Consider the following 15,143-nt stretch of genomic DNA (forward strand, 5'->3'; position numbering starts at 1 on the left):
TGGGGCCCCTCGGGCATGACCCAGCAGCCAGGCTCTTCCAGTGTCCTTATGGAACCTCCAGCTGCAGAAGCAGTCTATCTGCATCCCTAGATTCTTTGGGGCATTTGACCACTGCAGGAGCTATGCTGTGCCCAGCGGTTCTTCTGCTGTTAAAACTGCTGTTAAAACCCATTTCAGGCCAGAGACGTTTGTTTGTGTGTATGCGTGCGTGCGCAGTGCTTCATATAAATATATAGTGCTTTTTTCTTTAAATGTTTAGGGGTTTTGACTCAAGAAAATCACCATTTTATAGTTCAAATCGGGGGAAATAAATATAGTAAATGGACAAAAGTACAAAAATGCACAAAATGTTTAGGGGTATGTGTACCCCTCCCCAAAAAAAGCACTGAATATATAACTATGCAATAAATAAACAAGAGGAAATTCACTCTAATGTACCCCGACGAACTTTCACAAGCATTTAGGAACTGAAAGCTGATGTGGAGAACCGAACTGGGAAGAGGAGGAGCCGAGAGAACCCGAAATTGATGGACCCGTCTGTTGCTACTGGCGAATTCCTCTCCCACGACGACGCCTCTTTAATAAAGAGCCCCTGGACGAACAGAGAGGTGTTTGGGTTGTTTTTCCCCTGAGCCCCTCAGCTAATCTTTGCCAGCGTGGTCACTGGAGGGAAACATAACCCAGGATTAAACCGGGAGGCTCAGGCGTCATGTCAGATCCAATTGGCTTTGTTGGATGAGTGCGAGAAGCGGGAGAAGGGAGGGGAAGGGGGCCGAAGAACCAGCTGAGGGCTGGACCAGCTGGGGCGCTGCGGGGAGCCGAGTGGAAGGTGCAGGCTGGAGTTTGCAACAAGTGCAGAATCTCTGGGAAGTCCTGCAAAGGACGTTGCCAAATCAGTCTGAAAGCTTGTTCCTTAATTTTAACTTGCAGTCAACAGTGTGATGCAGCAGCAAAAGAAGCTAACACTATTCTAGGCTGCATCAACAGAAGTCTAGTGTCGCAGTCAAGGGAAGGGATAGTACGACTCGTATCTTGCCTTGGTCAGACCCCACCTGGAATACTGTGTCCAGTTCTGGGCGTCACAATTTAAGAAGGATGCTGGCAAGCTGGAACCTAGAATCACAGACGTGCAGAGTTGGAAAGGACCCCGGGATCTCTGGGAAGGGAAGGGGCTCCCATCATTTCCCCAAGCATTAGAACCCGTCGACGTCCAGTGAAGCTGAATGCTGGAAGATTCAGACGCAGAAAAGTCCTTCCGCAGGCAGTGAGGGCATAGTTAAACTGTGGAACTCACTGCCACAGGAGGTGGGGATGCCCACCAAATTGGGTGGCTTTAAATAAGATTTGGACAAATTCATGGAGGTGAAGAGGACTATATTGGTGGCTACTAGTCCTGATGGCTGTCTCTGCTTCCCCGGTCGGAAGCAGCAATACTTCTGAATACCAGTTTCTGGAAGCAACAGGAGGGGAGAATAGCTCTTGCTCTAGAACAGTGGTCAGCAACCTTTTTCAGCCGTTGGCCGGTCTACCGTCCCTCAGACCTTGGCGGGGCCGGACTATTTTTTTGGGGGGGGGGGTATGAATGAATTCCTATGTCCCACAAATAACCCAGAGATGCATTTTAAACAAAAGCACACATTCTACTCATGTAAAAACATGCTGATTCCCGGACCGTCCATGGGCCGGTTTGAGAAGGCGATTGGGCCGCATCCAGCCCACGGGCCTTAGGTTGCTTACGCCTGCGCTAGAAACTTGCTTGAGAGTTTACCATAATGGTTGGACACCCTGAGAAGAGGATACTGGACTAGATGGGCTATTGGCCTGATCCAGCCGGCTCATCCTATTGTATTCTTATGCTCCCCCTCCGAAAAATTCCACAACAACTTTGAGAAACTCACCATCTTGCCAAAAAACGATCCTATCTTCGATCCACTCCCCTCCCCTCCCCAAAAATAAAATGTGGGATGGGAGAGGAGGGGGGAACAGCTTGACCCAGTTCCGTTCCTGAAACTTGTTTAAGTCCTGAATGAACATTTTCCAGGACGCACCGTATTAACCCTTCGGTGACCTCCCATCTTTACCCCAGGCGGCAGAGCAAACACGAATGTCATTCAAAAATAAGGTTGTGGTTTGTTTTGTTTTTTAAAAAAGCTCTCTTTCTCTCTCTCCCCCCCCCCCCGCTCTCGGGGTCAAGGGTGCCCCCCTGCCACTTTGATACATTCTGGCAGGCGATATAATTTTGAAGAACGCCCTGTTAGCAGAGGCCTGACCCAAGGCGACCCCACTCTGCCTACGGATCTTGGGTGGGATGTCTCCAAAGCCGAGGTCAACGAATGGTCAAAGGATTGCAAAACCAGGGCAGGAGGAAAGAGAGAAAACAATGCCCTGATGGATTTCTGCCTGCCTGCATACCATAAAGTTGCAACTGGGGTTGAAAATATAAAAGTTTGAGCTTTTAACAGCTTTGCAACCGGCAGGAATCCAGCAGGGGAATTTTCCCCTGGAGGTGGGCTGAGGGGGGGGGGTAGGCTTACCTACTGAATGCCTGCCTGCCACACAGCAGAATCCAGGCCTTGAACGGCCTTTCAGAAGTGGAATTACAGTGGTACCTCGATTTACAAACACAATTGGTTCCGGAAGTCTGTACTTAACCTGAAGCGTACTTAACCTGAAGTGAACTTTCCCATTGAAAGTAATGGAAAGTGGATTAATCTGTTCCAGACGGGTCCGCAGAGTACTCAACCTGAAGCGTACTTAACCCGAGGTATGAGTGTAATTAGTTCTGGAAGTCCGTACTTAACCTGAAGCGTACTTAACCTGAAGCGAACTTTCCCATTGAAAGTAATGGAAAGTGGATTAATCCGTTCCAGACGGGTCCGCGGAGTACTTAAACTGAAAATACTCAAACCGAGGCGTACTTAAACCGAGGTATGACTGTAAACAAATTTGTGGAAGAGGGTCTAAGTGTCTATTAGCGGCCACTATAGGATAGCTAAGCAGAGCCCCAGATTCAGGGGCAGTCTACCTCTGAGAACCAATTCCGGGGGGGGGGGCAATGGGAAGGACTTACAAGGTTGCCGTGGGAGATCTTGAAATGTTCCAAGTTCCAGTCCGTTGGAATAATCCCAGTTTTACTCCGGAATACCACAAGGTACTCTCCACTTTCACCGGGGGGGGGGGGGGAGAAGGGGATTTGGGGAAGCAGCCCCCCCCCCCATCTTTAGAGTGAAATGGATGTTGTGGGATAACTCGGCATCAGCAGAAAACAGCAACTTTCAAAGCATCCTTGATGAAGGATGCTTCTATCCCTGTATTCTGAGAATACTTGGCTCAATTTTTTCAAGAGGAAGTCCATGAGAGATATTATTTATGACATTTAGATACCACGTTGTTCATCTTCCAAGGAGCTCAAGGTGGCGTACGTATGTGGCCCAGTCCCACCCCATTTTAATCTCACAACACCCCTGCGAGGTAGGCTAGTCTTAGAGGCTGTGCGACTGGCCCCCTCAGTCTCCTAGGCCACGGGTGGGCAAACTAAGGCCCAGGGGCCGGATCCGGCTCAATCACCTTCTGAATCCGTCCCGCAGACAGTCCGGGAATCAACATGTTTTTACATGAGTAGAATGTGTGCTTTTATTTAAAATGCATCTCTGGGTTATTTGTGGGGCATAGGAATTCATTCATTTTCCCCCAAAAAAATATAGTCCGGCCCCCCACAAGGTCTGAGGGACAGTGGACCGGCCCCCTGCTGAAAAAGTTTGCTTGACCCCTGTCCTAGAACATTATGGGGCTGGCTAGGATTCGAACCCTGATCTCCCTGGTCCCACATTGCCTCTTAAAACTATGGCCTGTTTGAGGTTCCCCCAAGTTCCTGACTCAATGGCAAGAGAATGCCTTTGAAGAGCCCTAAAATCTGGGATGGGGCCAACATCTGTGGGGCCCTGCAAATGTTGCTGGACTCTCAATTCCTAGCAGGCTGAGCAAACAACTCTCACCCGCACATGTTCCTCAGCTCTGATCCAAACATCCAACCGTCCCAGCCACAGCATAGTAGAGCATGCTAAGAGTGTGGAACGCCTGGCGAGGAGGTGTTTGTGGCAACAAAGGTGTCAGCAGGGCAGAATCGTCCCCTGATTTTGCCCCTCTGTAATCCGCAGCCTCTCCAACTTCCACTGACGACTGGCAGGGGCTCGGCCCACCTCCCACAGTAGCTTAGCCCCGGCAGGGAAGGTCACCCCCCCCCTGGATTTTTGAACACAACACATAATTACAGGTGATTAGCGGCTTAGGTGCAGGGGGCTCCCCGGGGTGCATTCCTTAAAGGCTTGACTTCACGCTCCATCCATAACCTGGCAGGTGTTGGCCAGAGGGCACCCTACCCCTTTGATGGCAGAGGGGGCAGAGGGGGGAGTGGCTTTGTCCAGGTGTGGCCGCTTAAATCCCCCCCCCATCTCCCAGGTGCGCAACCCCAGAGTTGCAATCCTTTGTCGCTTCCCAAAGACCTTAACAGATTGGACCCAGGCGAAGCAGCTTCAACAAGTTTGGGGGTCCTTCTGCCCCCCCCCTCGATCGCTCACTCTCAAATGAACTTTCTGTTGGTTCCCACCCCCACCCCCAGTGCCCCTGAGGTTTGGGTCAGCCTTTGAACAGTAAAAGACCCTTTAGCACGGCAGGTCCTGCGCCCTGCGGAACTCCCTGCCACTAGAGGTTTGGTAGGAATCGTTGCTGCCCAGCTTTAGACGTCTCTGGCTCTAATTCTCTTTCTCACAAACAGGCTGCTTAGAATAATATTGTAATGTTGGAAGGGCACCCAAGGGCCATCTAGTCCAACCCCCTGCCACGCAGGAATTGCGGCTAAAGGATCCCTGGCAGATGGCCTTCTTAAAAACCTCCAACGAAGGAGAGTCCACAATCCCTTTCACTCTTACCACCACCAGAAAGTTCTTCGGGTTTAGTCGAAATCTCCTTTGTTGCAACAATTGAATCCATTGGTTTTGGCTCCTACCCTGTGGAAAAGCAGTGTTTGTCCAAAAAAATATGGGACGAGACGAGACGAGACATTTATGGATGAGGGCAGTCAATTGGCTTAGTGATTTGCAACCATCTCCCAACATGTTTTACAGAAAACCGTCAGCAGAGAGGTCACTGCCCCAAGGTGCTTACAAACCATGGCGCAAGTGAGGATGCATTTGCTATAAACTGCATCTTAATTACATCTTAATTACATGGGACCGGGCGGGGACCAGAGACAGATTAAGTCCTGGATCAGATATTCTTCCATCCTCTCTTAGACACAGAACTCCGAAAGGAGTTTGTACCGTAAATCCTGGCAGAAAAACTCTCAGGGGCGAAGTTTGTGCCACTCCGTGGTCAAGTAGCAAACTGCAGCCTGAGTCCAAAACACGGCACGCTTAAAGCACGTGGTTTCTCCCTTCACAGAATCCTGGGAAATGTAGTTCACCCGGCCTGGCCCGAGCTACAATTCCCAGCGCCCTTAAACTACAGTTCTCGGGGTTCTTTCGGGGTGGGGGTGGGATGTACAAAGATAGAAAATCTTAAAGCTAGGGTTACCATATTCCCAAAAGTGAAAATCCGCACAGAGTTGTTGAGCTTTCCCCTCTTTTTCCCCCTTTTCTTTTTGCTAATAGAGCGTGCAAGCCAAGACCAGTTGAATTACAGCGTGTGAAGACTCAGGTAACACGCAGCCGCCACCTCCCTGCGCATTCCTTTCCCATTTCTCATTAAAAGACCCTCTTTTTCCAAACGGGAGCAAAAAGAACTTCAATTCCCAGAATGCACCGAGGAAGCAAGCAAGAGAGGAGGGGGAAGGGGCGGGGCCCCCGAGGCCTGCTGGGAACTGTAGTGCTGTTGACGCTTCCTAGAATCCCAGTCGAGGAGAGAGAAGGTCGGCAGTGGAGGAAGCGCAGTTTGAAGGCTCTACTTTGAAGGACAGGTGGGGGGGAGGCTACTGTTTTTTGGAGGGTGGGTGGGGGGAGATTTGGGGGTTTGGCCCCCGGGACTGCAAGGATGCTGGGGGCGGGGTGGGCGGAGTGACAGGCTGTGTTTTTCTTGCACTGCGTGTAAACTGGAGCCATCTCGCCCACCGTTTTGCAATGCGCTCAACTAGTAACACCCCCCCCTTTTCTTCTTTGTTTTGCAATGCATGGACAAAATTCCGCTCCGCACCAATCATTTTTGTTTGCATGCTCACTAATAATCATTCCAACCCCGCCGCCTTCTTTTCTATTTGCAAAAAAACCGCTTCCATGCCTGCAAGCCCCCGCCCACCGATAATGACCGCCCCTCTCCAGAAAGCCCCCTCTGTTTTCGCATCTGGCCTGCTAGAGCCATCATCGCCCCCTCGTCCTTTCTCAAACCCCCAGGTCCGGGTGCAACCCCAAAGTTTTAATTTCGGAGGCAGACTGCCCTGGAAAATTAGCTTGATTACTTGTTCTGGGGTGCGAGGGTGTAGGAGTGCGGAAAGGCGCTTTGCACATGCTCAGGGGAGCAGCCGCTCCTCCAGTTCTGGGCCTTGTGCCCAAGAGATGGATTCCAGGGCTTAAGTCCCACATAGATCCCTATTTTTGAAAGAGCTGGCCTTCGTTTTGCTGCGTCACAAACCACAGTGTTGAATATGTTGTTTATTTATTGCATCTGTATTTATTTATTTATTGCATCCCCAAAGAGCTCAAGGGGGTGTATTGATAGTTCCCCTTCGGCCCCAATTTAATAGTTCATCTTATCCAGAGTTTGGATCATTCGTCATTTCCCTGACCGCATTTGAGCTTCTGGATGCTGAACCGCAAAGTTTGCTTAGCAATCTCAGTCATTTCAGTTATCTCTCATCCTTAACCTGATTCACAGGATTTTTGCAGGGATTTAAAAACAAACACCCAGCCCCCACATCAGTCTTCTTAAGAAAAAGTTCTGGATACATAAAACAATAAATCAACCATAGAAGAGGGAAAGAGATTTTTCCCTCCCGGCCAGTCATTACAAGAACCCCTTAACTAGGAAATAGCTCCAGAGTTTCCCCTTTCTCCACTCTTCCCTACCCCTCTGTTTTCCTTTTGTGCTGCATCTTTTTAAATATTGCAAACATGAACCCAAGGATGGCCTTGCTGCCACCGACATTTGTAACAGCTGTGGTAAGCCAGCTAAAATAAACAAACAAATCTAGTTGCAGATAAAAATAAAAAAATGATTCAATGATAGAAGAGGGAAAGAGATCTTCCCCTCTCAGCCAGTCATCACAAGAACCCCGTAACTTAAGAAACGGTGCCAGAGCTGCCTCATCTTTTCCCCTCTTCCCTCCCCACCTGTTTTCCTTTTGTGCTGTGCCCTTTTTAAGATTGAAAACATGAACCAAAACAAACAAGCTACCTTCTGCATCGCAGCTGAAAGAAAACAATTTCCTTTCTGACCGGTCATCATAAGAACCCCATAACTAAGAAAAACTTCTTCCTCCCACCCCTCTTCCCTCCCCGCCCATTTTCCTTTGGTGCTGTGCCTTTTCTTAAGACGGCAAACATGTAACTGAAACGAGCAAACCGCCTTGTCTCTTGCAGGCCTCTCTCGATGCTGTCCTCGGGCCTGCTGGTCCTCCGCCAAGCCCTCCGCCGGCCGATCTTCTCCTCTGGCTATTCGGCGCTCGGCGGCTCGCCCATGGAGAACACCCCCGTAGAGGCCTCTATGCGGACCAAGCTGAAGCAGGCGCTGGAGCCCGTGCACTTGGAGATAATCAACGACAGCCACATGCACAGCGTGCCGCGGGGCTCCGAGACCCACTTCCGCGTGGTGGTAGCCAGCCGGCACTTCGAGGGCCTCTCACTCATCCACCGCCACCGCCTGGTCAATGACATTCTGCAGGAGGAGCTGGCCGGGCCCGTCCACGCCCTGTCCATCCAGGCCAAGACCCCCGAGCAGTGGGAGAAGAACCCCAAAATCATCCAGAGCCCCAAGTGCCTGGGGGGGTCCAAGCACGACCCCCAGATGGCCGGGAAGGTCGGGGGGACGCCCCTGCCATGAAGCGTTCTGCCGCCGAAGGCCGGATCCGAGCATGTTTCTGGAGCAAATAAATTAAAACACCTGTGTTCCGGTTCATAGCTACAATTTCGCAATTGCAGGGGTTTGGGGTTAGATACCAGCATCTTCTACAAATCTGTGATTCCCTCCCCGCAATGGACACTTCGCACTATTCCTCAGAGTGTCATTCTGGCTTGCTCTCATATAAAAAATGAAGTAATCATATGTGCATTTTGGAGCTTCCATTTTTCCGCCGGTGGCTGATGTTTCCTGGGTGGGCAATTCGAGAGAATCACTTGGGTTTCTCAACAGTTCATTTCGGCCTGGCTTTTTGTAATTTGAGCAAATTAAACTTCCAGCTTTGGAATTTGCAAGGGGCGTCGCTTCTCACGGTGGTTTTTTTCCCCCTTTTGGGGGGGGATTACAGTGTCGCCGGGGCTTGGGCTACATGGCCCTCGGGGGTCCCTTCCAACTTTACAATTCTGTGGTTCTGCCTTGGGGTTTCAAAAGAAGGAGAGGCAAGCAGTGTGGTGGGGGATCATGTTTAAATCACTCCCCCCCTCCCCAGTTTTGAAGCTTGTCCCAACAGAGGCTGGTTTGGGTCATCGGTCGCTGAAGAACCTGTTTCACACGTGGAATACCTTATCTCCAAGATAAGCACCTGGTTGGCTACTGAAAGAATAAGGTGGACCCCTTTTAAATTGATCCAACAGGCCTTTGTGGAAACTCCAGCTCCAGAGGCAGTCTATCTGAATTCCTATCTGGTTCTTTGGGATATTTGGCTACCGTGAGAACAGAAGGCTGGATTGGATAAAACCCCTTTGGTCTGATCTGGTTCCTGCAGGGGTGTTGTGATGGTATGAGAGCTGCAGTGGACCAGCTGAAGACCAGGGTTTCTATTTATTTCAGATCTGGCCAGGCCAAAAGCTCCACTCCACTAGCCAATCGCATGGGCTAGTTCCTTGTTGGTGGCCTACAAGGCCTAAATCTCCTGAATGCATGCCTTGCCTACAAAACCCATGGTTCTCCTCACCTCATTAATCTCCACAACAGCCCTGTGAGGTAGGCTCAGGGCTGAGAGAAGGCAGGGACTGGCCCACAGCCACCCCTGCAGGAGCTTCATGTGGGGGGATTTGAACCCTGGTCTCCCGGGTCCTAGTCTGACACTAGCCCAGGGGTCAGCAAACCTTTTCAGCAGGAGGCCGGTCCACTGTCCCTCAGACCTTGTGGGGGGCCGGACTATATTTTTGGGGGGGGAAATGAACGAATTCCTATGCCCCACAAATAACCCAGAGATGCATTTTAAATAAAAGGACACATTCTACTCACGTAATAACATGCTGATTCCTGGACCGTCTGCCGGCCGGATTTAGAAGGCGATTGGGCCGCATCCGGCCCCCGGGCCTTAGTTTGGGGACCCCTGCTTTTTCCCCGGGCCTTAGGTTGGAGCCCAGAGCTTTCCTCCCAGGGCTGGAAAAGGGTTGCTTTAACCTAATAAATTAAAAATTTTCCCAGTAGCACCTTAGAGACGAACAAAGTTTGTTCTGGGTATAAGTTTTCGTGTGCAAGCACACTTCTTCAGATGCACACGAAAGCTTATACCCAGAACAAACTTTGTTCGTCTCTAAGGTGCTACGGGACAATTTTTTAATTTCTTTTGACTGCATCAGACCAACACAGCTACCTTCCTGAATCTTTAACCTCCTAGTAAAACTGAATTGTGAAATGATGCATGTCTAAAAAGCGCGTCACAAATATGAGTTTGGCAAGCTCTGCTCTAACCACTACACCACCGCTGCCTCTCAGTAGAGCGTCCCAGGGCTAATAATGGATAGCTTAAGGAAAAGTTAAATAAATCACTTAATCTTCAGCTACAAAATGCTGCAGGCACTCCAAGGTGGATCTATTAACGGCCAGATAGGCTCCTTGTACACGCTGGGAAATGAAGGGCACGGCATGTTCTTCAGCAGCTGCGCAGAAGCAAAATCCAACAGGTGAAGCTTCTACCTCCCCTCCCAGGCACTAAGCCATCTGTGCACCTGTTGGATTTCCAGCTCATCACCGCAAAGCATCTTAATGGAAAAGGAGGCAAGGACACCTTGCTGGGCTGGAAATAATCCAGAAGAACCTGTTTGGGGGGAAACAGTTTGCAACTTTTGCACTTTCTGCTTCTAGGTGCGGAAAAGTCAGAGGCCTGCAGAAATCAGCAGACTTGTCCTCGTGGGGCTCGATAGCATTTGATCGCCCTTGTCTCCCACAGCACAATAACAGATTCATTTGGTTTTGTTAGATGCAGTGCTTCTTCAACATTGTTTTATTTACCTTTAAAAGTATATCCCACCTTTTACTCCCAGGGTGGCCCCTCTCCCATTTCATCTTCACCACAGCCCTGCGAGGGAGAGTTAGGCAGACTGGGAGGGATTTGAAGCCCGGTCCCTCTCTCCCAGGCCCGAGGCCAGCACCTTAACCACTGTGCCGCGCTGCCACGCAATTGCTGTCTGGAGCACAACGAGAACAGGACGAAAGCAAGCCAGAGCTTTGGCGGTACATGAAAAGTTGCTGGATCCTAGCAGGAGGTTACAGGATACGTGCTGATTGGTCTGCGTGCCCCCCAAGCCTTTGCAGGCGCCCGCAGCATTGGAAGCAGGACCAGGCATGACCTTGCATGCAGCCTTTTGCCTGAGAGGATGGAATGTTTGTGAATATTCCATACCGACCTTGAGCCAGTAGCCTGCAGGAAGGGCATTTCAACCATAGCAGACCCTGCTTAGCTTTGTAAATATGCTAGCATTTTATTTTGTTTTTGCCGCACCAATAACAAGGTCCCAGGTTCAGTCCCCAGCATCTCCAGATTGCAGTGTGAAATCCCCTGCTGCTGCCAGTCAGAGTGGGCAATACTGGCCTAGGAAGTGTTATGGTTGTATAAAGAAGCAGCTTCTGTTGCTACCTGTAAATCAGGCTTTTCAGTAGTAGCTTACCCTTGTTTTTTTAAGGGGAGGACCAGAACGCAGGGTTGGGCATGCAGAACGTGCCAGGCTGGGTCGCCAGTGTCATTGCTAGGTAAGGCCGAAGATGGTCTCCCGCCTCCGGAGAGCTGCTGCAAGCCAGTGTTGGCATAACTCGTCTGTCCCATAGAAGGCAGCGTCCTCTGTTTCACATTTTGGAAAATGGGCACAGCCGCTGTTTTTCTCCCCTTTACAAATCTATACATCCTTGCCTTCATTTCATCCTTCTGATTTGCCACCGCTGCGTCAAGCGCAGGCGTCCCCAAACTCAGCCCTCCGGATGTTTTTTGGGACTACAACTCCCATCATTCCCTAGCTAACAGGACCAGTGGCCAGGGATGATGGGAGTTGTAGTCCCAAAACAGCTGGAGGGCCGAGGTTCGGGAAGGCTGGTCAAGCGCTTTCAAAGGTTATTCAATGGTCCGTTACAATTTTGCAAACAGGCACCTGAATCGATCCAGGGTGGGAGGAGGACTTTGCAAAGCTCAGTCAGTAGAGCATGAGACTCTTAATTCTCAGGGTTGTGGGTCTGAGCCCCACGCTGGGCAAGAGATTCCTGCATTGCAGGGGGTTAGACAGACATGTCCAACTTGAAGTAGGCGGGGGGGGGGCGCAGTGTCAAAACAGCGAGGTGGTGGCTGCTCAGACCCGTCTTCAGCGGAGGGAGCGTTGCGATCGACCATAATTCATCCCAGGATCGACCGGTCAATCACGATCGGCGCCTTGGACATGTCTGAACTAGATGACTGGGGATCCCTTCCAACTATAATTCTATGAACTTTTCTTTGCACATCCCCAACAGAATAACGAAAAGGAAAAACTCAACAATTGAAACACGCACGATCATCATTTTTTCAATCTTTTATTTTTTTTTCATTTTTACATAGATTCTTTTTTTTTTTTTACCTTTTTTTACTATGAGTTCATAATTCCAGAGGGGGGGAAAGATCCATGTGTAGGGCCAGAGCCAGACTTACATATTTTTAAAACCTTTCCCTAGCGATCAAAAACTGCACGCACGACCTCTTTTATTTTTTAAAACTTTAAATCATCATTATCATCATCCACAGCACCTTTAGGAATATTTATTTCTCAACGCGGCATTTAAAACAACCATCTCATCTCGTCAGCATTCTTGGCTTCTGTTTTTTTATCTTTTATTTTTTATTAATACAAAATGAAACAACCCAGAGACGACAACTGAAGTTAATGTCTATCATTTTTTCCTGATTTTTTTCTCAATTGTTCTTTTACAAACATCTAAAAACAGCTAAAACCACAACACAAGGTTTTTTGTAATTTTTTTAAATTTTATTTTGCATACAGACAGAACTACGTATGTTTTGGATGTGGAGGGTTTTGTTTTTGTTTTTAAAGACCAGCTACACTGTAAAAGATGGAAAGAGACCAAAGGGGCTTGGTGGGGGGGTGTCACAATTTTGGGGAAGGCGCAAAGGAGAGGTGTGTGCTTTGATTGATAAATAGTTCCTGTGTGGATCTGTTTCTTCCCAAAAGCAGCTGCTTAAAACAGGACTTTATTCCAGAGGCGTCAAGATTCAGAAAGAAGGAGAGGAAAGATTATGTTGTTGCATGTAAATTTATTAGCTGTGTTGTCCTTCAACGTTGCAAGGAGGCATGGCTTCAGCTCAACTCCCTGCCTATTGATGTTAGACTCTCTATATTCAGATGTCTCAAAGGCTGTCACAAGGTGAGAATGGAGCAAGCTTGTTTTCTGTTGCTCTCGAGGGGAGGACCCAAACGAATGGATTCGGACGGTGAGAAAGGAGATTCCGACCAAACGTTAGGAAGAACTTTCTGATGGTAATAAGAGCCCTTTGACAGTGGAACAGACGGCCTTGGCCTTCGTCGGAGGTTTTTAAATAGAGGTTAGATGGCTACCTGCTTCTTTAGTTGCAATGTGTGCATTGTAGGGAGTTGGTGTAGAATAGCGTTTCCCAACCTTGGGCCGCCAGCTGTTTTTGGACTACAACTCCCATCATCCCTAGCTAGCAAGACCAGTGGTCAGGAATGATGGGAATTGTAGTCCGAAAACAGCTGGAGGCCCAAGGGATAACCAACTTGCCAGCACATCCCAACACATGATTTAGTTCCTTGTAACCTCCCCCCCGCCCCCCGCTTCATATTTGCTTTTAAATGGTTGGGGAATTTTTGCTAGGTTTTATTTCTAATATTATTCAGACACTACTTGGTGAGAGAGAGATAGGTTGATGATAGTGTTATAAGACTTTTGAGGTCATATATATATATATATAATAATTGTTCATAAAACATGTACATGAATGTACAGAAACATGTTTGAAGCAGCACAGGAAAACAGGCCTGACTGACACCATTTTGACTCTCTCTGACCAGGTGTTCCTCTGCAAGGAAGAAGTGGGGTGGGGGGAACCTTCTCATTGTCTCAGGAATTAAAGTGATAACCCTGGCATCCTGATACCTGACTGCCAGACAAAAGGGTGTGATTAACTTGGCTGGGAAACAGGGAAATGTAAATATCTCTCAATTTTGTTGATTAGGTTTTGGGGGCAGGGGGCAGGGTCCAGGATGCTCAGATTACTGCCACCAGACCTCCCCTTTCATGATGTACCTATGATGAATCTAGGGAGAGGGGTCTTGGGCTACACCCCTTCTGTGACATATGGATGATGCTTCTGGGGGGTGGGCTGAAACCAATTTCAAATCTCTTTTTAAGGACAAGACATCTTTGTTTGGGGTTCCTTCCTTGTTCTCCTGTGTGAGAGGAAGGACCCTGTTGCAACAGCAAAAATAAAAGTGCCTTGCTTCGTACGTCCTGGTTTGGTCTCTGTTATTTGGTGGGCAGGAGACGCTTAAATTCGTCTGCTTGCCTGGATCCTTGAGCTCTCCCTGGGTCAAGATCCATTTCTCTGGGTTCATAGGAACCAGCATAAATTTTACAACAATTGATAGATAGATAGATAGATAGATAGATAGATAGATAGATAGATAGATAGATAGATAGATGATAGATAGATAGATAGATAGATAGATAGATAGATAGATAGATAGAGTTTATATGTTTTTAAAACAAATGAATTGACTTTGAAGGAGAACCCTGCTTGGATCAGACTACCAGGGGTCAGCAAACTTTTTCAGCAGGGGGCCGGTCCACTGTCCCTCAGACTTTGTGGGGGGGCCGGACTATTTTTTTTGGGGGGGGGGAGAACAAATTCCTATGCCCCACAAAAAACCCAGAGATGCATTTCAAACAAAAGCACACATTCTACTCATGTAAAAACCTGCTGATTCCCAGACCATCCGCGGGCCGGATTTAGAAGGCGATTGGGCCGGATCTGGCCCCCAGGCCTTAGTTTGCCTACCCATGGACTAAACCATTTGGTCCTGTGTCCGATTTCCTCAGTGGCCGTCCAGGTATCTAGAGATTTAACTAGAAAGGGGAGGAAATTTGGAGGGTAGATAGGCAGCTGTGGGAATCTCCTGTATTGTAGCTTGAGGATGTTTCCCTAAAGCCAAGCAAGCGCCTTTCAAGGTGACGGGCACCTGGGCTGCCCACAGTTTGGAACAGGATACTTGGGCAGAAGTTACCGAAGTGAAAATGGGCACAAATCAAGACCAAAGGTCTACTGCTTCATAGCTTTCTTAAGAACATAAGAAGAGCCTGCAGGATCAGGCCAATGACATCCTGTTCTCACAGTAACCAACCAGATGTCTGTAAGAAGCCAGCAAGCAGGAGCTTTCCCCCAACCTGTGGTTTCCGGCAGCTGCTATTCAGAAGCATTGCTGCCTCTGATCGATGGCTAGAAGCCCTCAATGGCCCTCTCCAACTCCATGAATCTGTCTAACCCTCTTCGGAAGCCACCCAAGGCCATCACTGTGGAAGGGAGTTCCACAGTTTAGCTATGTCCTGCTTTGGCCAAGAACAAATCCATGATGTGCACACTGAAAACTGCTCCTGGTCGTGCAAAATCACATTTGCACCACCTCCAGCAATCTGTTCCCAGGATCCCTTGCCAAAGTTGAAGCATTCTCAGCCATTGCAATTTAAAAATAATAATAAATCTTGCAAATAAATTCAGAATTCGACTATATACGGTTTTAGGAGACAAGCCACAC

The 15,143-nt window shown here is 48.7% G+C and overlaps 1 protein-coding gene across 2 annotated transcripts; it reads left to right on the forward strand.

Annotated features, from left to right (window-relative positions):
* The first annotated feature begins 5,878 nt into the window (after window positions 1–5,878).
* On the forward strand, window positions 5,879–8,403 carry BOLA1 (bolA family member 1). 2 transcript variants are annotated; one of them, XM_088659274.1, is made up of 2 exons: window positions 5,879–5,905; window positions 7,569–8,403. In XM_088659274.1, the coding sequence occupies exon 2, from the start codon at window positions 7,579–7,581 to the stop codon at window positions 8,026–8,028; it is 450 nt and encodes a 149-aa protein (XP_088515400.1). In that variant the 5' UTR covers window positions 5,879–5,905; window positions 7,569–7,578; the 3' UTR covers window positions 8,029–8,403. The 2 variants fall into 2 exon arrangements, with proteins under 2 accessions (XP_088515400.1, XP_034954299.3); XM_035098408.3 differs by having other exon boundaries at window positions 5,894–5,953.
* The last annotated feature ends 6,740 nt before the right edge of the window (window positions 8,404–15,143 follow it).

This window comes from Zootoca vivipara, chromosome 16 (assembly GCF_965207765.1).
Source record: "Zootoca vivipara chromosome 16, rZooViv2.hap1.1, whole genome shotgun sequence".
In the NCBI taxonomy this organism is placed as follows: domain Eukaryota; kingdom Metazoa; phylum Chordata; class Lepidosauria; order Squamata; family Lacertidae; genus Zootoca; species Zootoca vivipara.

Coding starts and splice junctions, on each gene's coding strand:
- BOLA1 (XM_088659274.1), top strand. CDS start 7,579: ATGCTGTCCTCGGGCCTGCTGGTCCTCCGCCAAGCCCTCCGCCGGCCG.